The sequence below is a fragment of the Sorex araneus genome, chromosome 1 (genome assembly GCF_027595985.1).
Source record: "Sorex araneus isolate mSorAra2 chromosome 1, mSorAra2.pri, whole genome shotgun sequence".
NCBI classification, from domain to species: Eukaryota; Metazoa; Chordata; class Mammalia; order Eulipotyphla; family Soricidae; genus Sorex; species Sorex araneus.
In genome coordinates, this window is record NC_073302.1 from 354,243,939 (window position 1) to 354,269,613 (window position 25,675).

Here is a 25,675-nt window from a genome sequence, read left to right on the forward strand (position 1 = left end):
TTAATGTTTGGGCATAAGAGGTATCTGATTTATTGAACACCGTTTGTAAGTATTTTTTCAATTCCTTGAACGATTTTTAAAGCGAGTTTCATTTATTTAGTTGTGTAGTGCTTGCCTGAAAATGTTCATTTGATTTGGGGGTCAGTTTCTGTCCCCAAACTGAGGCGAGAGAAATCAACTTGTGAGGGTGCTCTGGAGAATTTACATAGGAGCTCCCCAGCCCTTCTCCTCTGCCCCTTATCCCTTTCCTGTCTCGGGATTGGGTCTAATTGCTTCTCCCCCGGGGAGAGGGCAGCCTGGAATAACAGCCCGGCCCCCCTCTCGATGCTCAGTTGCCGGAGTGCAAGCCCAACCCTTTCTAATTTTTTTCCTGCTGCATTAAAGCAGAACAAGGTGTAAAAACGTCCACACAAAAGCACATCCCACAATTAAGCGGCGCGGCCGAGGCTGCTCTACAGAAGTTCTTCCCGCCCTGCCCCTCCCGGCGGATGCTCCTGCCTCCCGGCCGCGGCTCGGGCGGGGTGGGCATCCCGGCTGGCGGGCGGGGGGCGGCGGGACGCGCGCTCAGCGGCCACTCTCCTGCCCTCTGCCCAGCAGGACCCGATGATAGCCGGACACGTCCGTAAGCCCTGGCCGGCGGCGCCCACCGAGATGAACGCGGAGCCGAGCGGGGAGGACGCGGCCGCGCCCCCCGAGGAGCCAAGCGAGCCCCTGGCCGCACCCGCGGACCCCGAGGACGGCGAGGACGCCCCCCGCGCGCGCCCCGGTGAGTCCCGCGCGCGCCGGAGCCCCCCGGGCCGGCCCGCGGCTCCGCTAAACTTTTCCCGACCGGGAACTTCCTCCCCCGGAGGCGCCCGAGCAGCCCCCGCTGGACCCGGCTGGACCCGACTGCGGGCCGCGGGGGTGGCCACGGGGACCGGGGACGCAGAGCCGCGCCGAGCACTGGGCAGCGTTATTGAATGAGTATCGACTCGGTTTCGGGGGGCTCCGCAGCCTTTTGTTAAGGGGAAGGAGAGTCCAGAGTTATTATCTGTCCGGGAAGATGGGAAGGGGAGCTGGGGAATAGCTTGCAAGTCTTCAGGTAAACAAAGGTGGCCGCGGGCAGTGCTCGGAGGAATCGCGTCTGGAGAGCACAGTTAGAAGGAGTCTCTTTGAAAACAGACAGCAAGCAGAAAACAGGCTCTTGCCCCATTCCTCGCCCTTGTCCCTCTCCCCTTTGACACGTTTGAGCTCCTCCGGAGGCTGACGACTCCCGAGGACCTTTTAGGAATCTTTGTTTCCCAAACAAAACAGGAGTAAGCTGAGTGCCACTCCAGCAAAGACATCTGTCATTCAAACAGATGACACCCTGTAAGCCAACTCGGCAACTGTGAGCTCTGATCAGGGAGGGGGCACTGCTGGTGATAGATGGCTGTGCTGGAGAAGCACTTTGTGGGACAGAGTAGCATTAGGTTGTCCAAACAGTTGCCCCCAACATTTGCTTGTAATTACTTTCAAGTCATCACGCATGTATATGTGTGCCTAGAATTGAAATACACCCCAAGATTCTTATATATAATATACACTCACCTGTTAATTGTTTCTCTATCTATTATCTATCAAGACGCCTGCCTGATGGCAAAAAAATAATCAAGTGCTTCAACTTCAAACTGAAGCAACATTTCTAAGAATGCATAGAGTGTATTCTTAGAAAGTCATTCATTCAATGGAAAGACAGACTTAGTGATGGAAAGAAAGCTGCTTTGACAGTTTGGCAACTCTAGAGCAGCTTCAACAGAGGAACTTGTCTCTAATTTTCAGTGCTCACAATTAAATATTACAGGGGTATTGCTGAGCAACTTTCTTTTAGATCTTTCATTGATATAATATTGTTTTATATGTAAGAGTTTAACGGATTAGTTTCCAGGAGATTTGTCGCATTACCCTTTCTTTGAAAAGCAGCAATTTCGCCTTTTTTACATGAATTTTCAAAACTTAGACATTGAAATTTTTAAATCATTTTTATTCTAAAGAAATATTTGGTTGTAGTCTCCTATCCGTCATATGAAGTCATGCTTTAAAATACTCATTTCACTTCAGGGTTAGTGAAAAAAGTCAGATCAAATTATAATGAATAGGAATTAGAAAGTCTTTGATGTTCAGTATACAAATATTTAGTATGTTTACATTTCAAGAGTGAATTAACTTTAACTTTTCCCTTAACTTTGCATACGTTTAAGGAAATAAATTTATTTTATAGATGTTAGATTATAACTCCAACCTGTGGCTTTAAACAGAACAGCCCAAGGAATATTAATTCAGTTTTTCAACATTTATTTAGAATTTTCTAATGCCTAAAATGGTTCTAGATGTGCTATATTACCTCTTACTAATTGGCATAAATAGCGAAATAAGCTTAACAATCCTAGCAGATCAGAGAAATTTGAATTAAAATTTTATTAAAAAATGTATCTAAGTAGAATCTTTATTGGGTAAGCTAAAGAACCATAGTTTTATTTAGAAAGTACTCATCTTTATTGGAATTCTCAACTTCTGATTTTGTAAGAGTGAAATATTTAATATCTTAATATTTCTTACATTTAAGATACAAGGATCATATTTAATATTCCTGATGAATTACCTTAATTTTATTTGGTTTTGACAGTGTTCTTAAACACAATATGAATATTTTCATGTTTATATTAGGTAAAGAAGAGCTAAGTAGACAGTTTTGGAAACTTCAGAGAAAGTTAGAGGCAATATGAGAGAGAGAGAGAGAGAGAACAAATCACATGGGAAAAAAGCATCCTGCTGTACTCTTAAAGTTTCCTTAGCAATTCAGTTAGTTATATTTTCACTTTTGAATATTACTGTGACTTTGCCTTAGGAATTCTAGTTTATATGTCTAAATTTAATGGAGTAGTTCTCTCCCACAATTTTTTAGTAACTTAGACAATAGTTAGTGGCTGGTAATTTAATGGATCATTATTTTATTTTACATGAATATATTCACCTCTTTATATGTAGTTTTGATTATGTCCTCTATTGATAGTGAATAATTAAATTTTTCCTCAATAATTATGATCCTCCAGGTGAATCTCTAAGTAATAATTTTTTTCTTACATACTCTCTTAAACACTCATTCTTATAATCATATACCTTAAATTCTCAAATACTGCTTCTGTAAAAAAGGATCAGAGAAGGACAGGCCATGTGCATTTGGATTTGTTTGCTTTCATGGAGAGACATGAACCAACAGCAGGGACAAGAAGGGCTCCGTTTTTCATTGTTCCGGAAATTTCGGTAGAAATGGATTTCTTTGGGGCTTATTCTCTCCCCTCTACTCCCCACCTCCCTCCTACCCCCCTCGTTCTTGTTCAGATTAGCAGTCCAGAGGACAAGTCTGTATCTCTCGCAGTATGGCACCTGCAGCCCAAACTGCAGGAGAAAGGCTAATACTGATGCCCTCTATGGATAAACAAAGGAAATTCCAGGAAACAGTGGGCCTTTTATGCCTCTTCTTAAATTGCACCTCTGCACTTAACTGCATCCAAAGGGAGACATACTGTGCAGAAGGCTTCAGGGCTCTGAACAGCCCCAAAAGCCAGAAGGAGAAACTAGAAGCCATATGCCAGCCTAAGTAGAAAGTTCAGAAAAGGGCCCTTGTGTTTTATAAAGTAATTACATCCGAGGTAATGTTTTGCTTAACTTGAACAGTCATGGAAACTAAAGTACCCTTAGGAGAGATGAATCCACATTTCATTGAGAAACATGTGGTTAGCTAGTTTCCAGTGATAACATTCAGTGGTGCATTATTTATTCTTGTAAAGCCTGTAGAGTAACTCTCCTTTTCTAGTCGTGACTGTATTATGCTAAGCTCTGAGCTGTAGGGGACCAGATGGAGGAGAACAGACTTGCTTGTCAGGGGGTATTATCAGAGAATCTGGCTCTGTGTCTAATTGTTTCAGTTGCGTGATCAAATGAGTGATGCCACACAGGGCCAGCCATTTATTAAGTGACTGGTGATGCACGTATTCAAAAGCATTCTCTAAACTGGCCTTTGGCAAGCAATCTCAAAGGAAAGAGGTCGCTGTGAATAGTGACAGTTATAGCACTGGTGTCAATGCGGTGCTTCAGGTTTAGTTATGTCCATCAAGAATTCAGTGTTCCACATTCGGTCAAGTTGGATGCTAAAATTCAAATGGTGACATCAAAACTTGGTCAGGAAGATGGCTACAACAGAGATAAAAATGATATACGTCCCTAGGAAAATCTCTGTACTAAAGTTTATTCCTACAATCCCATCGAAGAAGTGAAATCTCATAAATATGCCCTACATATTTTCTCCCATATATGTTTGAAATTGGAAAGATGATTTGTTAACCATTTTTCTCCTGGAAGTATTTTTATTGTTTCAAGTTAAACCATGCTTGCTTTTCATAAAGTCTCAGTTTCCTTGGGTGGCTGAGTTAGTTCTCTGTGTGAGGCACACAGCTGTGAGGCCTTGGGTTCAGAAGCAAACAGATGCCATAAAAATGCTGAATCTGAAATAAAAATTGATGGCTGGGTTTCTTTAATGTACTGTGTTTTTCTAAGTTAAAAAGAAATTGTATGCAATATTTGTAAGAGTGAGTATTTCTTTAATGATACAGTGTTTTTCTAAGTTAAAAAGAAATTGTGTGCAATACTTGTATTTCCAGAGTCATCTATCTGTGAGCTTTTGGAAGAGGGTAGAGAGCACAGTGATTCCTCCTTTCTGGAAAATGTTACATCCCTGGAATTTCTCATTTCTTTTGCTACCTTTCTCATGGAAACGTGCTATAAAGATTTTTTCTTTTTAAATGCCATGCAGTTTGATTTGTTTAAAATTTACGGTAATGGAGTTGTTTTCAAAGACAACTCTAGGGATGGTACCTGGGGCTCGTCTTGCCTCCTGCTTAGTGGAGGCAATGCTTCATCTGAACATTGCTGTCTTCATCACTTTATGCGAATGCAGCAAGGTTTGAGTGTCTTGGAAATTTTAAAAATATGACAAAGTATTCCACGGCCAATAATCAGCACACAAGACAAGAGGGATTTGGCTGTGATGCAATGAGAAAAATTTCCTAGAGTAATATATCCATTTAAAATATGTCTGGTGCTTTTATATTTTCAAAAGTTTCTATGTCATAGCAACTGATAATTCATTGCATTTTCACAGAAGATGGTAGGAAAACACTAAAATAGTCTATTTTAATCAATGAAATAATTTGAGTTATCCATTATATGCCAAAACCGTCAATAAAGAGAAATCAAAAGAAACTTATAATTGTATAAGAAAGTGGGCCATATGCTAATGTATTTGTCAAAAATCATTTATTGCTTAATAGTTAAACACATCCATGCCATGAAGCTCTTTGAGGAGGATGCATATTTAAACACATTCCTTAATATTAAAAAGAAATGGCATGCACTGAATTGTTTCTTTAAAAAAAATGCAGTGAAAGGTTGTGTTTGGTCAAATATAGTTTAGCGCCTCCCCTCCAGAAAACCATTGCAGTACAGCATTGATAAATGTGTCTTCTTTAAGTAGCGTTCATGTGTTAGCTTTGAAATAAAATAAGCTCACATGAATTGGTACTGATGTTCAAACTTCTCACTGCATTTATTTGTTGAGTTTTGCTCATGTTTAAATAGCACTTTAATGGAAGATAGTCATAATATGTGATTCATGATATTTAGTGGGGGCTTTCTTGTCTATCTGCCATGGCTGGGGTGCTCAGGTTGGATCTCTGTTTAAGGCAGAAAGCTTTAAATCACTGCTACTTTGTGGTTCAGAATAGCAAATAAAATAGCTGATATCGTTTTACAAGTTTTATTTTATTTGATTGCAGTGATTCTTCTATTTTGCTGTCATAAATGGTCTTGTAAATAACTGGAAAGAAGGCAAAGTATTAGTAATTACACAAGTCTGCACTATCACTATTTAAATGATCCCACTTTAGTCTTTTTGATGTCTTGAATGTTTCTGACTTAAAGGTTATGGGGCATGATAGCGTTTTTGTGGTTACCTTAGCTGACTTTATGCCATAATAAATAGAGGTGCATTTCAGATTCAAGCTCCCACATCTCTGCTCTTTACTAGATCGCCTTCTTTATCAATCACCTGATTTCATTATAGCTAGCATTGTTCTTTTCCCAAACTGACCCAATAAAAATTTGTCTTCCTTAAAAAAATGAGAACAAAGTGACTATGTCAAGTGGACTTACTTGTTAGTAGACGGTAAACAGAGCGAGCCGGTGCTTTCTTTGATTGGTGACCTTGCTGGTTTATATTTGGGGATTAATAATACATCATACATTCACACATTAAACAGATAGTAGATGTGAAGAAGAAGGGAGAGCATGCAGTCCTGATTATTTTCTTCCCTGTGAACAAGGAGCCTCAGATGAGGCAGACTTATTTGCCCAAATAGCTCCCTGACTCCACTTAACATGTGTCTTGATTTTTTTTATGCTAAAGAAAAAGATAACAAAGTGTTTACACCAAACTGGCACCCTGTCAAGGGGCAATGTGTGTAAAGTTTCCTGCCGTCAGGTTAATAAATTTTTTAAAAATATCCAAAGGCAGAGGTAGCTAGAGAAAGCCCATGTGGTGACAGCCGCCATTCTCCAGCGGGTGGATTTCTCTTTAACATCCAACTTGGCTCTGGGATTTTTTTGTTTGTTGTCTTCTGAGGCGCTCTACTTGCCTGTTGTTTGTGTGTTCAGAGTGGCTTTCATGAATGCCACTTCATTCCACTTTTAAATGTTGACCCTTTTAAAAGTGTCTTCTTTCAATTGTCTTCTTTTAGAGGGAGATAGGTTAGCTTAATTTGTCTCAATATGATATTTTATAGTTGCACGTTGACCTTATCATGCTCTAAGCCTGAAATGAGGATCTAAATCTGTCAATGAGGAACTTTCCTTTGAAATACCTTTCAAGGATATTTATATTGAAATGCATTCATAATTGAGAAATTTTATTTTAATTGTCTAGTAGCTTCTGCTGATGTCTATTAAATGTGTTGATCTGAATCAGCCTTCAAATGTAAATTTCCATGTTCTGATTCTCAAAGTAACCTTCACAAACTGTCCTATTGGAATAAGGTGTACTAGTTTAGTGATATCATTACTTTATGTGTGACACCATTGACAACTAAACTGAAAACGACTAAGTTTTTCATGTAAATATGGTGTTAGAAAGAATAGTACAAAATCCTTTCAGGTGAAGAAAGTTTGTCATTTTCATAAGAATGAAATTAGATTTTATTTGTGAGCATTAAAATTATACTTATATAATTTTTAAAACACCACGTAATCACTTAGATCAGGACACCTCATTCTCAAGTTAAAGGATTCTTTTTAAAACCCTAGCATATTGACTAATGTCTATGTTTTACTTAAGAATTTGAAATAAAATCTGTGGTCAAACTTCTAATAATAGTTCTTCTTAACTAAGAGGAACACTTTCATTCTAAAGTGTTTTTGAGGTCTCTTATGTGACAAGATCTACTGTTTTGATTTAAATTCAGATATTAACACCTGAAATAACAGAACTAATGCTAAATAACTTATTTTATTAGAATACTTCATAGCTATCAAAACTATTTGAAAATGTAGGGAGAAGTGAGAAGATCACAGTTAGAAAAGCCAGCATCATTGTATAAAAAACCAAGTGCTTGATAGTTTGCTCTATTGAAGACCATTTAAAAATCGGATATTGCAATGAAATCTGCATTGATTGCAATGACTAAAATATTGTTAGTTAAACACCAAAACCTCCAAATTTAGCTAGCATGATTGTGAGGATGGATATGAAAGTGTTTTGCATATTTATAAAATGCCCATCATAGCCAACATGAAACAATTTAATGAATATCCTGTTTTATATTGCTTGCATAGAAGTTTTCCTGATATTCATCTATAAAACAATAAGTGTCTTACATATTGATATACTTAAAAAATCTTGTTATTCTAGTTTACCAATATAAGAAAACCTCCAATTAAGACAATAATAACCAATATTTAAACATTAATAGTGTTTTAAAAACAAAATTTTAATTTTCTTACTTCTTTACCTAATTTATGCTTCTTGTGTATTCTTCTTTAGGCACTATGTATGAAAGTACAATGATACAATGTTATATGGTTATAACATTGGTATGAACTATATTTTGTTTTCCATGTTTAGATGCTTCAGATCATCTTATTAAATTTGTAGTGCGTATTTTCTCTATAGTAAAATTAATAGAAGCTAGTTTGTAATAACCCATCATATTTTCATCCAATAATATGTATCCTTTTAATAAAAAGGTTCCAGAAAGACTTATCAAAGTTTTTACTTTACCAATTAAGGGAAACTAATTATATGATAGCATTAGTTTGAACATAGTTGGTTTATAATCCAACTTGTATATTCACTTTGATACTCTTCACACTGTAACATAAAAGACAGGAGGGTTCTCAGAATCTGAGCAGCAAACAGCAAAGATATTTTTTTAGTTTTTGCAGTTTGATTTATTAAGGATATGTATTTTTTAAGCATACAAAACTTGTCCAAACTAGGAAAAACTCAACTCTAAATATTGGAAGATAAATATTTGTTTATTTGTGAGTTATTAAATTATACATTAAATTATTACATTACATATTAAATTACAATAAAACCTTTGTTATTTTCTTTTAAACAATTTTTTATCTCACATTTCAGTAAAAATTTTGTGTGCTTGAATACACATTTCCATTACACAGATTAAGATAGAGTGGGTGGTTGATGCACAGTAAAAAATAATATTTGAAACATTTTCTATTAAAATATTGATTTAATTTACTTTAGAAGTTCTTGATGGCCAATATGTGGTGATTTGTCTTTTGATATAAATATTGCATGATTTATGTTTATAAAGTTATGGTTTCGGGTTATTTATTGCCCGCCCAAGCAAATGATCACTATTATAGAAATGTTAGGGGTTTCATTTGATTTTAAAATGAAAGCATTTAGAAATTGGTTAAAATATGAAAAATTATTGTGGAGTGACTTTTTTCCCACATAGCAATAAGATAGAAGAGAATAAAAAAATCAAGAATAAAAGACTATTTTCCTACATTTAAAAAATGTTCAGATATGGATGTTATATGTGGAATGAATTGCTCTTTTCCAAATCTCCATTTTTTTCAACAGACATATTTATTATAGCAAAATACTATGAAAGAGAAGCACATTAGTAAGGAAACAAACAATTTGAAAAAAGAAAAAGCATGAAAGAAATATTTTTTAAATGAACAGCCAATTGGAATCATTTAATTACATCCACATAATTCACTATAATCTATGGCAGGGTAATGATCAGAACAAGTATCTACTTATGATGTAGGTAAACTTCCACAAACTTTTTTGGAAGAGACCTACAGCATGGTTTTTAGACATCTGTTAACTTGCCTTCCTCTCAGTACTAATGTTAAGGCAGGTTTTAATTTTCAGAATTCCCTAAGAAAGCTTTCACGTTTCTGTGTATTCCTATGGCTTTGCTTAGTTTGGAGTCTTCTTCCATTCGATTTCATGTTTGTAGTAATTTCCTAAAATATTGACCAGAATATACTGGCAATCAGAAAATATTAAAAATGAAGCTTCGTGTTTTCAAAGGGATTAGTGCCAACAGCTCCCTGCTCCAAAGCCAGAAAGTGCTGGAAGTTGCTGATGGCATTGAATTGGTTGCACTAGCACGGACTGGAGGCTGCCCGTCTTGTCATCTACAGCGTATCTATATGTTTTTATAATGATCCAATAACCTGAACCCTGTAACAGTTTATAGTCCTTTGGAGAATTCTTATGGATTCTTAGAGTGACGGAGGTCTGAGAAAAGATCTTGAAAGCTTTCACAAAGTCTGGCTGGGTGACAGAACCAAGCATGACTGTGATTTAGCTGCTAAGGAATCCTATTGACTGGGAACATCATTAAACTTTTAAGGTAAAAGAAAACCTCAAAACAAATGGTAGCTAGGAAGAATGGGGGCTGCGAGAAGGACCGCAGACATTTCCAAGTGCTTGTGGGTCTGAGACCAGGGACCAAATGTTGCTCCTGATATCCTACTTTGAAATCAGATCTTTGTTTAGATTCTGTTTAGAATATCACACTGGGTATTAGAAATATGTATGTGTGTTTCCCTGATGGAGTCTGTCAGGCTTGGCTCTTGCTTTTTCACTTTCCCTGGCTATTTTGAGTTGATGATAAATAAAAACTTGCATTTTGAGTCTGGCAACCAAGAGATAGAACACCAGAAACCAAAGGAAATAACCATGACAAGTAACTTCGTATCATTATATAAGCGCACAGCTCAGCTTAGCATTTGTAATACTGCTAATTTCTGTGGGCTTTTTAAAATACACTTCCACATGAGTTCTCAAAACCCATAAGAGTGTGGCATGTAAAGTAAATTGTTTGTCACTTGCTGACGACCTGCCATATTTATTGTCAGGAGAAATGGACATTAGTTGGAAAAGCAGTTGTTAAAGGCCAAACAATTTTTAAAGATGGCAAAGATGAGCGAGGGTTTTCCTTTTTCTAACAATAAGCCACCCCTTCAGACATCAAAAGACAAGATAATAAGACACTTCAAGCACAATTCAAGATTATATTCAACATCTAAAGGCTCATCTCTTGTCAGTTTGCATTTACTCTCCAAGGGACGTGATGCTTCTATCATCTTTCTGTCAAGAGGAGTCTGGCGGAAGAGGCGAGGGCTCTTATTTCACACACTTAGGGTTTTTTATCAAATAGCCCACACTCGTCCTGATTCAGCCAAAATGGGGGGATAATTTGAAGAAGGTCATGCACAAGCACAAAAATCTCATATTGATTTGTGTGATTAGAAGGCATTAAAATTGCACGTTTATGTTAGTTGCTGAGATGTTTTGTCAGTTTATTTGGTAATACACTTTTACAGTCAAGAAAAAAGAATTAAAATTTAAAAATAGATGGCTGAAAGGTGAAATTGTTTTCTTTAATGTGACCATAGTTGAACATTTAACAAGTGAACATAAAAATAATTTAATGCTTTTAGCGGAACAATGTCTGAAATTAGCTGTTGTAATGAAATACTCCCTGCAAAAGAGAAAATTACCACAACTGGATCTATCAGAGGAGATAAATATATATGTGGAATTATTTTTTAAATACTTAAAACATTTATTTAATTAATTTATAAAGGAGAGGTTGTGACATTTCAATATAAATGTAATTGGAAAGGTATTTTACAATGGTTATCAAACTTTTAACATTTTTTACTTTTAGAAATTACAATGCCATTATATGTGTCATTTAATGCCCTTTTTGGTATATATGCCCTTTTTCCAGAGAGGCTACTAAAGAATAAAAGATGTTTTTAAATTATTATTATTATTATTTTCTGTCAAAACTCATCATATTTACTCCATTGCTCTCTGACAGTCACAAAGCCATACCAAATTGAAAAAAAAAAATGTCTTTTTTCTTTTTGGTAGGCAGAGGGCACATCTAACAGAAGTTAGAAGAACCAGTCCTTCCTCTCAAAATAAAACAATTGATGAAAATAAAACCACGATATCCTGGGATCATTTCTATATTGAATCTTTGAAATTACTTTTTCTGGGAATTTTCATCAACTCTCTGAGTCTCCATTTCCTATATTTCTTTTCTTTGCTGTGAACTATTTTGAAATAGACTTTCTTATTTTTGTTCTACTTCATGTACTAAAACCTAAATTGGTATACACATATATCTGTGTACATGTAGTTGCAGTGTGGTATAATAGAGGACACCTGTGATTTTTTTTCTATCTATGATCTAGGTCTTTTCTATAGTAAGTACTTTACAAATGTAGACAAAATTCAGTAGCAAATTCATCCACTCAACAAATATATGTGAGCACTTGCTCTGTGATGGAGCTAGATTCTACCTCAGGGACGCAATAGATAATATATGCATGATAAAATTGATCACCTAATCCAGCCACCTACTACCTGGAGTAAGGTGTAAAAGATATGATCACTCAACCCTCACATGGCCCACAAGCTACAATTACATACTAATATTCTGTTGCTTCATTTATTGTGACTTTTGAAGAAACCTTAATCTTCAAAATTATACATTTCAGGTAATGTTCATTGGCCTGAAGCCAAAGTATTTGAAAAAACTAATACCCTCTAAAATAAGGACAAATGAAGGATTATTGGATGTTTCAGGACACATTACAATAGAGCATTTTCTTATAGAGTACAGTACTTATACTATGCAGCACAAATGCCATTCTTTGTCATTGTTTCTTAGATATGTTCAAAGGGAGAGTAGGCAAGACCTTAGCTTCTTAAATTGTGCTTTTTAGCATTGTTACTTCTTTAAAAAGTAGTTTTAAAATAAATTTATGTTTTATTGCCACTTAAATGTTTGATTTTATATATCTATATGCCTGGGGTTCCACAAAAATTTCTCAGGCAATGGGGCCAGAGCAATAGTACAGTGGATAGGGCGCTTGCCTTGCAGTGGCTGACCTGGGTTCCATGTCCAGCATCCCATACCGTCCTCAGAGCACTGCCAGAGGCAATTCCTGAGTTCAGAGCCAGGAGTAACCCCTGAGCATCGCCAGGTGGACCCAAAATTAAAAAAAAATTCTCAGGCAAATAGGGGTCCAAATGGACAAAGTTTAAGAAGCCCTGGAGGAGGCTGCACATACCCAAGCTATTTGTTCCCAGCCTCTTTAATTCTCGGGTTTGTTCATCATATAACACAATGTAGCAGATCAAGGCTTTGGAGTAAAGCTGTTCAGATTTGGGCCTGCTCCTACTGTTTACTGTCTTGAAGTTGTGTGTAGCATGTTGGAAGCTCATGTAGGTTCCCATCTCTAAATTTAGGCCTTATCTCCAAATTTAGGTGTTATTGGTGCTTACTTCTTATGGTGTCTTGAATCTGGAAAAAGGTCACACATGTGGAACTTTTTTGAGTGCTAAAAATATAATCAACTCTGAATTACACTCCATTTATCAAGAATCAAATGGAACTTGCAAGTTTTAGAAGGGATTTGATTCCTTTTTGGAAACTTTTAAGAAAATCTACAGAAAACATTTCAGGGACTTAAAATTTGCCCATTTTTCTCTTAGCAAGAAATAGCCCCTAGGGACCTTTTGACCAACAAATGGTTCTGGGGGTGATCGCCCTTTGTTCTTTGTAGTCATGATTTGCTCCAAAGTTTGTTCTAGAACATTTAGACTTGTAGAGGGATGAGAAGCAGTGTAAAAAACTAAGGAACGCCGAGGGGCACGAGTACACTCGCGGGCTCTCCGGGCAGCTCTGTCTCACCGCCTGCGTTCGGTGCCCCGGAACCGCTGTGTGTGCTGTCGGTCGAGGGCAGGCGACAGAAGGAAGGCCAGACTGGTTGCTCGATCAGTTTATTTCATTCTCTCTCTCCGCTTCTCTCCCAGCTCCCAGTCTCTCTCTCGATCTGTGGATCTGGCCCCCCAACCCACTCTTACAGTCTAGTTAAATCTCCACAGCATGAGGGTGTTGGGGCGTACACATAGGTGTGGTCACCATCAATAGGGTAAGGTTCCTTTCCCTTAGGGGATGCTTCTCCTAGGACTTAATTCTCTTTCAGCAGGAGGATCCACCGAAGGGCGGAGTCCCATGAATGTGTTTCTCTTCTCCTCAGCCAGCAAACATATAAGAATTCATAGTATTAATTATTTTGTATGGACACAATAAGAGATGCATTAAAGCTTATAGAATTGCTCTACTGGGGCCATCTCAATCTCAGACTACAGTGCTCAGGCCAGATCAGTCTTTCCTATCCCTGGCAGGGTCCCAGTCTCATAATTACTATTGGATCATGACAGCATTTGTCTATGATCAAGCTCTTAACTTATAGTTAAGAATTAGGCACTTTGGCCAGGCCCATCTCGATGCCAGGGTAGCACATAACTCACCGCTTGCCCTGGATCCTTCCTGTCCCACGTCGGGGACCCTGCTTTGGGGTGCTAGGAACTGAGGGCAACTGAGGCTTAAGTGGAGAAAGCAGATGCCCGGGAGGGAATAATATTCGAGACCAATTAATTCCCAAGTTATAAAAACATAATATTGTCTTCTTGTGTCTATACAAAACAGACATAGCTTTAAAGTAAATTTAAATTTAAATAAAAGTAAAAGGCACAAGAAGAGGAGAAAGGCAATATTAACTTATATAATATAAATTCAGTATCCTAGGAAGTTCTGACCTTATAAATTAGCAGAGTCAGATTAAGGGAAAGCCGCAGATTAACTCTTGGGGAAGAGAGCATGGAGAAGTGATTATAGCTAAACAAAGGGATGGGAGAGATTCAGGAACACCTTGATGGGTGTGACTGGGGTAAGCCTAAACTCTGGGGAAAACCGGGACAAGCTACTTGTGGCAAGCAGGGAGAGGACAAAGTAATGTCATCCTACAAAGCAGGTCCTAGGGAGGACAATAATTTGCTACCTTCATCTGGGAAAACATATGGGTAAAGGGAGGGAAATGACTTATTTTAAGAGGAGTGTGTGATTCTTTTAAGTCACAGAGATTTAAAAAATAATTGTGTCAAGCAGTGCTATGAAACAGATGTCTGTGGGCAATAGTAAAATTTTCTCTAGCTGTGGCTTGGCCAGATAATCATGCATGCATTGGGGTGGTGCTTCTCCAAAATAATTTTATTGTCTTAGAGGGAATTTGCCAGCTCTCGGGCTAAGCTTTCTCTCTATCTTAACTACGTCTTTGCCAAAGTTAGGAACATAGACTTTGCCTCCAATTACAGTACCAAAGTTCTTTCAGGAGATGATTTTGTGACTATCTTTAAGTGAATTACACAAAATACCAGAGAGAAACATTCCATTGAAATTGTATGAATGTAGGGGAAGAATGATACAGTGCCATGGTGGGGCTCTGCTCGTGACCTCTGCTCTGAGAAATGATGCCTCATCGTTGCAGCCCCTTCTTTTAACACCAGAGTTCAGATACCAGCCTGAGAGTGTGAGCATGATTATGTTCGGGAAGGCAAGAGGGTGTGTAGGAAGTATGCGTTCCCTACCTGGTTGCTCTATCTCAGGTGTGAGGGTGTGAGTGACTTTTATTAACTGGGATGCTTATGGGAGTGTGGATTATCAGATGAGGTGGGATTTGAAATAATAAATATACGTTTCTTAATTTAGCTTTCTGTAAAAAAAAATAAACACCACTCATGTTAGACAGAAAGGAAAATCTCTGCTTCAGGAGAGGAATTCAAATAGGCTGTAGGGCTTGTTAGGTGTTAGATATTGCTGCATGACTGTAACCAGAGATTCAATTATGTGTCTTCATTTCTTTGAGAATTTTTATGCCAGTGTTTAATTAGGATTTCCTGCCCCTCTAGAGTAAACCCCTCAGGACTTTAATCCTCCTTCCCTTCCTCCCTCCCCCCTTTCTTCCTCCTCCCCACCTTCCTTCCTCTTTCGCTCCTTCCCTATTTCACTTATTTTAGTTTAAATTTTGAACACCCATGTTGAGATCAGGAGGCATCGGGGGCCCTCCTGGTGATTCTTTGCTGAACAGGCCATCAGTTCTATACAAGGGCCCGAGGCTGAGGTGCTACCTGGCACCTCAGCCCTTGCTGTAGGTTTGCCAGGCCAACCCGATGTTGTTTGAGGGTCTTCAGGGCCATACCTAGTGCCTCTCAGTGGCCTCTAGGGCTGTATGTGGTGAAACTGATACTGGGGTCTCTGTAGTTCTGGGGTTCAGACTGGCATTGGCCACATGCAAGGTGTGTGCCTTAGCCCCTATATTATCTCTTTGACTGGGCCTCTAATGATTTTTTTTTTCAAAGGCATCAACCAAAAATAAGATGACAACCTCAAATGACCTTTCAACCAATTCTAGAAACATGGATAGAAACATGAAAGTCTATGAATATTTAAATATATTAAATTGATATTCAGTGCCATATTTGAGGAAATATATCATTACTTTTATTAAGGACAGTTAAACATTTTGGTTGAGATGACTAGAGCCCTTATTCTTTCGTACACACTAAAGTTAGTGTAACTAAGAGGGTAAATTTTCTTGTTGTTCCTACCTTAGAAAGCTTTAATGGCATATTTTTGCATCACCCCCATATACATTTATCAGAAATTATGGACTGGAGAGATTATACAGAGGAACTGACGCTTGTCTTGCATAAAATTGACCCTGTTTTGATCCTGGCATCACATATGGATCCCCATGCAGCTCCAGGACTGATCCCTGAGGCAGAGTAAGCCTTGAACATCTCTAGGTGCCATCCTTAAGACAAACAGCAATGAAAGAATCTATGAGGCATTCTGAAACCACTTACTAATGTGTAATGGTTGATGCTGTTAAGCATGAGTTGATATTTAAAATGTTAAGTCATACTCTAAGATAAAACCAATGTACTTATTTGTGTTACTAATAAGCAGAAGAGACAAATTCTCCTTGATGCCAGGAGCAGTAATCATGTCACCCACTAGCATGACACAATCATGGAATGTGTCTTTTTGAGAGTTGGCTGTCTTCGTGTAGAAAGTGTCTTTTAGATGTCTCTGTCTTTATTGCTGGCTAGTGCCAGCGTGGAAACGATAATGCTGGGACAAATAATATAAGGTTAGGCCTTATAAGGGAGCTTATACTGTGTAGACAAAGAACCTACCTCTGCCACATGCTGCTGTCTGAGAAGAGTTACTGAACTCTTCTTGAGCCCTTTGCGACTTTACCAAGCTATTTCTCTCCAGGAACCACCTACAAAAAAACACTTTGAGTAAGCATTGCATTCTACAGCTAAATCTTCTCATTTTTCATATTTTTTCAAGTTAAGTTTCCATCTTTTAAAAATCTTAATTGTTAGTTATTGAAGTAATATTGATTTTGTAATATTATAATGCATAAAAACATCATTGCCTGTATCTTTGGGTGAACAAATTCACACCTCTTAAAATACTTGACTTGAATGCAGCATTGAGAATTGCTTCCTTCAGACAAGAGACAATTAACATTTTTTAAAAAGGATTTTTTCGCTTTTATGCTCCATAGTGACTCATTAAACTGCCTACCTCAAACTTTGAATATTTTACAACCTAGTTTTACTTCTACATTTAAATATTAAAAGACTTTCTCACAATTAAATTTATTTAATGTGATTTTTCCCATGAAAATGACAATATTTTCATATTACTTTTTTTTGAAAAATGCCTTTGTTCTTGGTCTCTTGATCCTTAAGAGACATATTTTTTCCAAACAGATATCAAATTTTAGAGAAAATTCTATGCCATCTAAATAACAGTGTATTGTGAGTTAATGGCACTTGATTTTAATTGAGTGAAATGGTCCAGATTCAAGTAAGTGCTTACAAATCTTGATATGTTCTTTAAGTTGCTTCTAATAAAGTTATTGAGAACTTGATTTACTTAAAATTACTCATTAAATATGTCCATTCTGTTATCTATCCTGCTTTTGTGGCCAGAATATTTTGGCTCAGCTTCTCGATTCCCACTTTACAGTGAATATTGCCTTCTCTTGCCCTCTAACTATTCTCTAATTTTTCAGACTCCTTTGCAGCCATTTCCAGTGTTTGCTTAGTATTATAATGGCTTGTGCATTTGTCTGCCTCCCTTGCTGGGTAGTAAGCCCCTAGAGGGCAGATAAATGATCTTGCATAAATTTAGTGCCAGATAAATGTTTTTTGAATTGAACTGTTTCTGAATTAGATGTTTCTGGATATCATCCACACTTGGTAACTACTTACTGAATATTAAGTGAAAATAGACTCTACCCACAGTTTCTATGATTCAACTAAAATAAAAATGTGTGTATGCCTGTGTGAATTTGTGTCAACAAAAATGAGTAACAAAACCAAGATAAGACATTCTTTTTCACATGTTCAACAAATATTTGTTGAGTACTTTTGCACCAGATATTGTACTAGGTGCTATAAATTCAATGCTGAATTAGACTTTACAGATGGTAGGAAACTCAGATATTAAGTAATAACTGTCCAGAAATTTCATAACTTTCCATTGTGAAAAATGTTCTGCAAGAGAAGTACAAGATGTTATAAGAATGAATAATATGGGAAAAAGAGAGACATGACTTAGTTTGAGGGATCAGGTATTGTAGTGGACACCGAGTGTGCAATATGTGGATATTACCTTGGCAAATTACTCTTCTCCAATTGGATAAAACCTTATCCAACAAGATTTTGGATCTATCAAACAAGATGTTCCATCTTTCCCTGAACAAAGGATTAGATACTTTAAAGTAGTCAGATGCTCTCTCCTGGGTAGACAATTCTTGAACTAAGTGGACCAGGTACTGAAAAGCAATTAAAACATGTGTAGATACTGGTGCCCTTGGAGATTGAAGCTGTTTTTTTTTTTCACCACCTTGATTACTGGCTGAGACTTGATTATTTACTTTAGCCTTGTACTTTGAAACCTGAACCACCTAAACCCTTATAACAGATTGTTTTCTCTCCCCACAATTAAGTAAACCACACTAGGTTTTACATGACTTGCAAATGAATAAACTTTCTACTGGTGTGTTCATAATATCCCAAACTGTGTTTTGATAAGAGTGTTCTATACTGATAGTTTAAGGTTAGAGAAGAGAAAGCATTCCGGGTTAAGGAAACTCTACCTAATGGAACAGAGAGCTATGTTCTGCTACAAATGTCGTGATGAGAAGTAAACTCTCTATGGTAGAAAAAGGGGCAGGGCTGGGCATAGTACTAACTGAATATATAGAAATATCCTTTTGAATTTGGGAAGCTGGGAAAGCTGCACAGAACCCACCTGGGCTACAAGCCCACAGCTGTGTCCCTTCCTGTCTGCCTCAGCCCCAGTCTGAATGTGGAGCAGCCCACGTGCCTTCCACGCAGGTCACTCGGCAGGTTTCTGAAACATTTTCTTCTCAGGAGCCCATACGCCCAAGAAATGCAATGCAGATGAACACTGAGAGAATCACTTGGATATGTAATGTATAAATGAGATCATTTTAAACTGATCTTTGGTTGTTGTGTGTTCAAAAGTTGCTGATTTTAGCTTTAAGGGTGCCCTTTGCACTCAGTTGTCATGACCTACAGTTTAAGACGCTAATTAAAAACACCACTGAGGTGTAAAGTAAAAATAGCCTTGCCACAATTATATGGTTTTTCAACTATTTATTGCTATATTACAACTCACCCCAAAACTCTGTGGCTTAACAAGTGACATTTATTTTGATCACAAATCTTCAATTTTGGCAGAGATCGGAGGATATAGTGCATTTCACTCTCACTTGGTGTCCACTAAGGCAAGTTCAAAGACTGGAGGCAGGACTTAACTTTATTTGTAAGTCTGATGATGGACATTGACTTCCCCCGGATCTTATCTGAGGTTAATAATTGAAATAAATTGAAACATATATATCTTTTTCACCATATGACCTGGGCCTTCCCGCAATTAAAAGGGTCTCAGGAATCCTAAGGCAAGCATGGGAACAGAGAAAGGAAGGGGGCTAGAGAGAGAATAGACAGCAAGGTAGATCCTGCCTTTCAAAAACTAGACTTCTCTAATTTATTCTTGGCACTCAACAGCAACATCACTGCTTTCTAGTGATTTGAATTGCGTGATCAAAACTGCCTAATATTCAGGGGAGGGCACTGCTTCACATCTATGTTATTGTGAGAAGAATCTCTCATGTGAGGACAATTTATGAAAACAGTACAAAGGCAATATGGCTTCTATGTATCTATTCTTTTTCTGATAAAGTATATAAATACATTTGGATGTAGTGCCCCTTAGTGAACAGATATTCTTAATGAGTAAGAAAATTTTGTTTGAAGTAATGTTAGGTAGAAAATAACTTTTACTTATTTAGGGATTGCTGTTCAATATCTCCTGGATATTTGTGTTTGGTGATAGTGATGAAGGTTACCTTTCTTTAATCCTTTTTATTTTTCTCATGAAGATTAAAATGTTTACTTTAGATTTTGGAAAACTGGTATTTATTCTATAAATGTACAAAAAAAATAAAGGAAGTTTCATCTTAGGGTGTCAGGAGCAGATGAAAGATAGAATCGGGAAATCTATGTCCAAGCTATGACAGACCATTGGTTATAGCAAATGAAAATAGATTTCCCAAACCTAACATATTAAGTTCAGTACATTTCTCTTTGGTAATAACAGACAGAAATTTCAGTTATAATAAACCATTTTGTGCCTTTATGTCTACAACTAGACATTCCAAAGAAAGATGAGCTGATGAAAGTATGTTGCTATGTTGGAAGTGATTTCATGTAATTATTGTTGTTTGTAATAAAATAATCTGTACCAAGATTTTATTTAAAAACAATTTTAGATAAAATAAATTCTATATTTGGAAAATCTTTTTGCCAAAGATTTTTTCCGAGTGATATAAAATATCTTTAATTGAAAAAGTTAATTCCTAAGTCTGATATATGATACTTTATATAAATAAGGTTTATCAGAGGCAAAGTGGTTTATTCTTGGTACTTTATATAATCACACAGATTAATGAAAGCATAAGATTCTTTTTGGTTCTCAAGGAAGAAATACGAATGGCCAAAAGGCACATGAAAAAGTGCTCTGCATCACTAATCATCAGAGAGATGCAGATCAAAACAACTTTGAGATACCACCTCACACCACAGAGACTAGCACACATCCAAAAGAACAAAAGCAACCGCTGTTGGAGAGGATGTGGGGAGAAAGGGACCCTTCTTCACTGCTGGTGGGAATGCCGACTGGTTCAGCCCTTCTGGAAAACAATTTGGACGACTCTCAAAAAATTAGATATTGAATTCCCATTTGACCCAGCAATACCACTGCTGGGAATATATCCCAGAGAGGCAAAAAAGTACAATCGAAACAACATCTGCACATGTATGTTCATCGCAGCACTGTTTACAATAGCCAGAATCTGGAAAAAACCCGAATGCCCCAGAACGGATGACTGGTTGAGGAAACTTTGGTACATCTATACAATGGAATACTATGCAGCTGTTAGAAAAAAGGAGGTCAAGAATTTTGTAGTCAAGTGGATGGGCATGAAAAGTTTCATGCTGAGTGAAATGAGTCAGAAAGAGAGAGACAGACATAGAAAGATTGCACTCATCTATGGTATATAGAATAACAGAGTGGGAGACTAACACCCAAGAACTGTAGAAATAAGTACCAGGAGGTTGACTCCATGGCTTCGAGGCTGGCCTCACGTTCCGGGGAAAGGTCAACTCAGAGAAGCGAACACCAACTACATTGTAGTCGAAGGCCATGTGGGGGAAGGGAGTTGCGGGCTGAATGAGGGTCTGAGACTGAGCATAGTGGCCACTCAACACCTTTATTGCAAACCACAACAGCTAATTAGAGAGAGAAAACAGAAGGGAATGCCTTGCCACAGTGGCAGGGTGGGGTGGGGGGGAGATGGGATTGGGGAGGGTGGGAGGGACACTGGGTTTACGGGTGGTGGAGAATGGGCACTGGTGAAGGGATGGGTTCCCGAACTTTGTATGAGGGAAGTATAAGCACAAAAGTGTATAAATCTGTAACTGTACCCTCACGGTGATTCTCTAATTAAAAATAAATAAATTAAAAAAAAAAAGATTCTTTTTGGTTCTGCTGAGGGAAGTGGGGGAACAAACACTTTCAAGCTGAGAATTAGTTGTAGTGATTTTAAGTGTGGGTTTAGAAAGTTTAACTGTACTCAGCTATTGCCTATTCCACTTATGATCAGACTTAGCAGATTTTATCAGCTGAAAAATGAATTGAAATTATGAATTATTTTCTCTATAAAAATTGTTCTGACCCAGGATTTTGGTTCCCGTGAACCAGTCTTTCTCAGTCCATCCTTCTTCTCTGGAATGCATGAGAAGTCAGGATGAAAATTTTACTATGTACTGCACCCACAGTGCACCTGGTGAATGGGCCGGCATCCTGTGGGAAGGGTGCTTTGGGGAACGGGTCTATGTGGGAAGAGGTACTGTGGGAGCGGGTACTGCATAAAAAGAGGTACTGTGGGAAGGGTGCTGCCAGAAAGGCTTCTATGGGAAAATGTTGACCTTGGTGACATAAAATTTCACTTTAGATCATGCCAAAAGTCACAACTATGCAAATTGTATGCTAGTCTATAGAAACCTTCTCAAAAGGACTTCCTTTAAGTCCAATTAGAAGAATTTATGATAAAGTGAATTTAAAGTGTGCCTAAACCTTTCACTTTGCTTAATAAATATCATGAGAAGAAAGATTACATGGATTAGTATTTTCAAAATACTTTTACTTAAAGAAACTATATCCATGATATAAGATATTTACCAAGAGTTGACAGGTAACATAGAGTTTATGATTATTATCATTAGTTTTCTTATGGCAACTTCCTTAATGACCTAAGATTAAATTTCAAACCCCCATAATGTGGCTTCCTTGTCCAGACATGCCTTTTGTTAAACTTCAGGAAATCTATAATTGTGCTGTAATAAAATGCTATTGTAGTTTGCATTTTCCCTACTTAGCTTGTTTGCATGGAAACTATATATGATAAGTATGCAAAAACATGAAAGCAAGCTTAAAAACAATGAAACATTTTATAATATGGGTATGCCACAATTGATTTAGCTAATTTTCTACCATGGGGAAGTAAAGGATGCTTAGATTATTTCCAACTTTTTAATTTGAACAATTTTGCACATAAAATTGGTTTCTATTCTTAATCATTCCCATAGGAAAATTAAATGTTATTTACTTGCTTATTCATTTACTTAATTATATTTATGGTTAGGCACATTTTACAGCTCTCCAGAAAATATATGAAAATAACACCAATATTTGAGACTGGTCATTTTCTAATTCTTTCACTAATCTTAATTTGGGGTAGGGTGGGACTGTCACACCAGTCTGTGCTCAAGCTTACCCCTGGCTCTGCACTCAGGGGTCACTTCTGGCAGGCTCAAGGGACCACTTGGAACAACATGGCTGGAACCTGGGTGGGCTGCCTACAGGCAACTTATCCACTGTATTATCTTTCTTATTCTAATCTTGATTATTTTCTAGCTCTGGGGCCACAGATATCACTCGTGGTGGGACTCAGGGAACCATGTGTGTTGTCAGGGATTGAACCCAGGTTGGCTATGTGCAAGGCGAGCTCAGGATCTTCTGTATAGTCTCTAGTTCCTGATTTCAATTTTTACATGATTTTTGGTCTCAGATAACTGATAGATGAGAAGTGGTATATCTTACTTTATATTTTGTTAGTTATTTACCATATCCCAGTAGTATTTTTGTAATTTTTTGCTATTATCATATTAATATTATTCTATGATTTGGCTGTTCTTGACTTCTACTGGGGAATTCATCTCTTTATCTCCCCCCCTCTCTCTTGCTAGCTTTCTCCCTCTCTATTTTGGGGGGAAACACCTGGCATTTCTCAGGGGAACATATGGGTGCCAGAGATTGTGATGTCATTGTGATGCCAGCAACACAACTGAGTTGGTTGTCATACCACTGTATTACTGTATCTCTCTAGTTTCTCATCTTTTCTCTTATTGCTAATGTGAGCTCTTCTGCACAACTGAATATAACTTTGATTCTCAAATGGGTTTCATGAAGACTCACTTGCCCATCTTTCTGCTTAACTATTTAACATCTATGATTCTCATTTCTACTATAAGGATAATAACCACAATAACAAACTCCTTATGCTACTGAGGCAATTTGAGGATTTAAAGCATTTGCTAAAGTATTGGTATATATCATATGTAGTGTCTATGTAGTTGAGAATCCAAGAAAACCGTTTCCTTTTTTTGAGGATTTATTTCTCTTGTCCTTTCCTCTTCTCCTTTAATACTTCCTACTTTTATTCCCATCCAACAGTTTTCAACCACTGGTTAGCATAATATATTTGAAAATCACTATTATGATCTGTATCTCATTGAGCTTTGCCTGGACTCAGAGTATAAATCACAGAGATCAGCCCTGTTCCTTTCCTCAGACCTCAGATGCAGAGTTCATGGTGATGCTTTCACGAAAGATCCAGAGAGACCCATACATCCTCCAGCCCACTGCTACTCTCTCTGACCACTGGCCGGGGTCACTGGTATCCCGAGTCCTCAGATAGTTTATCATATCTTTTCTGATTTGGAACTTTCTTGGCATTACAGATAGGCCCAGGAATACTTTCACAGATTTACTTCATTTGATCAGAAAAATAATGGAATAAAATAATTGCATCTCTCCAAAGAATGTTTCTTATTCTCACAGTAACCGTGTGAAATGCGTCTAGTACTTGTTTATAGATGACTGATTCTATAAGTCACTTTCCAGATAAAAGAATAAATTCATCAGCCCAACATAATACATGTATGCAGAAGTTTGTTCATTGAACATGCATCAACAAATTGCAATTTATGTATTTTTAAGATTTTCTAGGTAAAAATTTCAACCAAAATATATCTTTTTGGGGGGCGATAAAGGGGTTTCTAAATCAGAAATAGAAGAAAATTTTAAGTATGCAATTTTATGCAACAATTTATGAGGTCTTCAGCTATCTGTGATTTGGTTTTCCTAATTTTACTGTTGATTATTACTTTCTTAATTAAGTTAGGAGAAGCCTATATATAATTTTGGGTCTTTTGTTATTTTTAATTTGATTTTATTTTTATAAAGTTGTTCACAATAATTTATTACATTTGGTATTCCGACACCAATCTCACCACCATTACACCTTCCCACCACCAAATTTCAAATGTTTCCACCCTGACCCCAAAGCTTACCCCAAAGCAGGACCTAAATAATTTATTATGTATTGCTTGTTATGAATAATTTGCTAAAAATGATCCAAAAAGTTTCCTTAGAGGAAATTGTGTGAAGATTGTTGTATTTCACCTGGAGCTATTAAACCCTTGTCTTGGTACATTAGTGGTGTAGAGTATGACATGCACTCCAGGAATTCTAAAATTTTAAATACAGTGATACATCAGGTGTTAATTTAATTTTTTTTAACTGGATGTGACTTTGGGGTCTGGAGGCATCTCTGCAGCGTGTTGCTCTCTTCTGAGAGAGTTATTTCTGAGTCTGTTTGCTTGAGAGCTACACTCAGTGGTGCTCAGGAGTTTCTCCTGGCTTTGCACTCAAGGATCATTCCTGGCATGTTAAGAGGACAATATGGAAAGTCAGGGGTTGAACCCAGATCAACCATGTGCAAGGTAAATCCCTACCTGCTATACTATCATTTTTCCCCCAAACTATATACATATATATGTATATATATATATATTTCTCTTTTTAAATACTCAAAGGTTTGAAGTTTCCACCTTGGTCTTTATCTAAGGCATTGATATCTAGCCTGAGTTGTTATTTATAAAGTAATAAATTTTGTTTTATGGACATTAGCATAATGTGACCATGCATATGATGAAGATGTTCTTTCCATCTGCTTGATGGGGACTTAGATTATTCGAAGAAGCAACTTTAACTCCTATGTATGAGCTTATGTCTTATAGGAATGGCTAAAGAGTTGTTTATTTTGATAGAGTCATTTATATGGGATTTTAGTGACTTCAAATACATATTAGGAATACAGATTCTGTACATCTGTTACATAGTAGGAAGTATAAATCACAATGATGGCATTTCTGATGAGATTATTTTAGCTTTAGATT

At 37.3% G+C, this 25,675-nt stretch overlaps 1 protein-coding gene across 1 annotated transcript in view; it reads left to right on the forward strand.

Moving 5' to 3' along the window:
• The first annotated feature begins 507 nt into the window (after positions 1–507).
• Positions 508–25,675, forward strand: part of LOC101558146 (POU domain, class 6, transcription factor 2) — a 421,096-nt gene continuing 395,928 nt past the window's right edge. Inside the window, exon 1 of the mRNA XM_055128556.1 lies at positions 508–766. Coding sequence (XP_054984531.1) covers positions 604–766 — 163 coding nt within the window. The 5' untranslated portion in view covers positions 508–603. The remainder of the gene's footprint in view (positions 767–25,675) is intronic.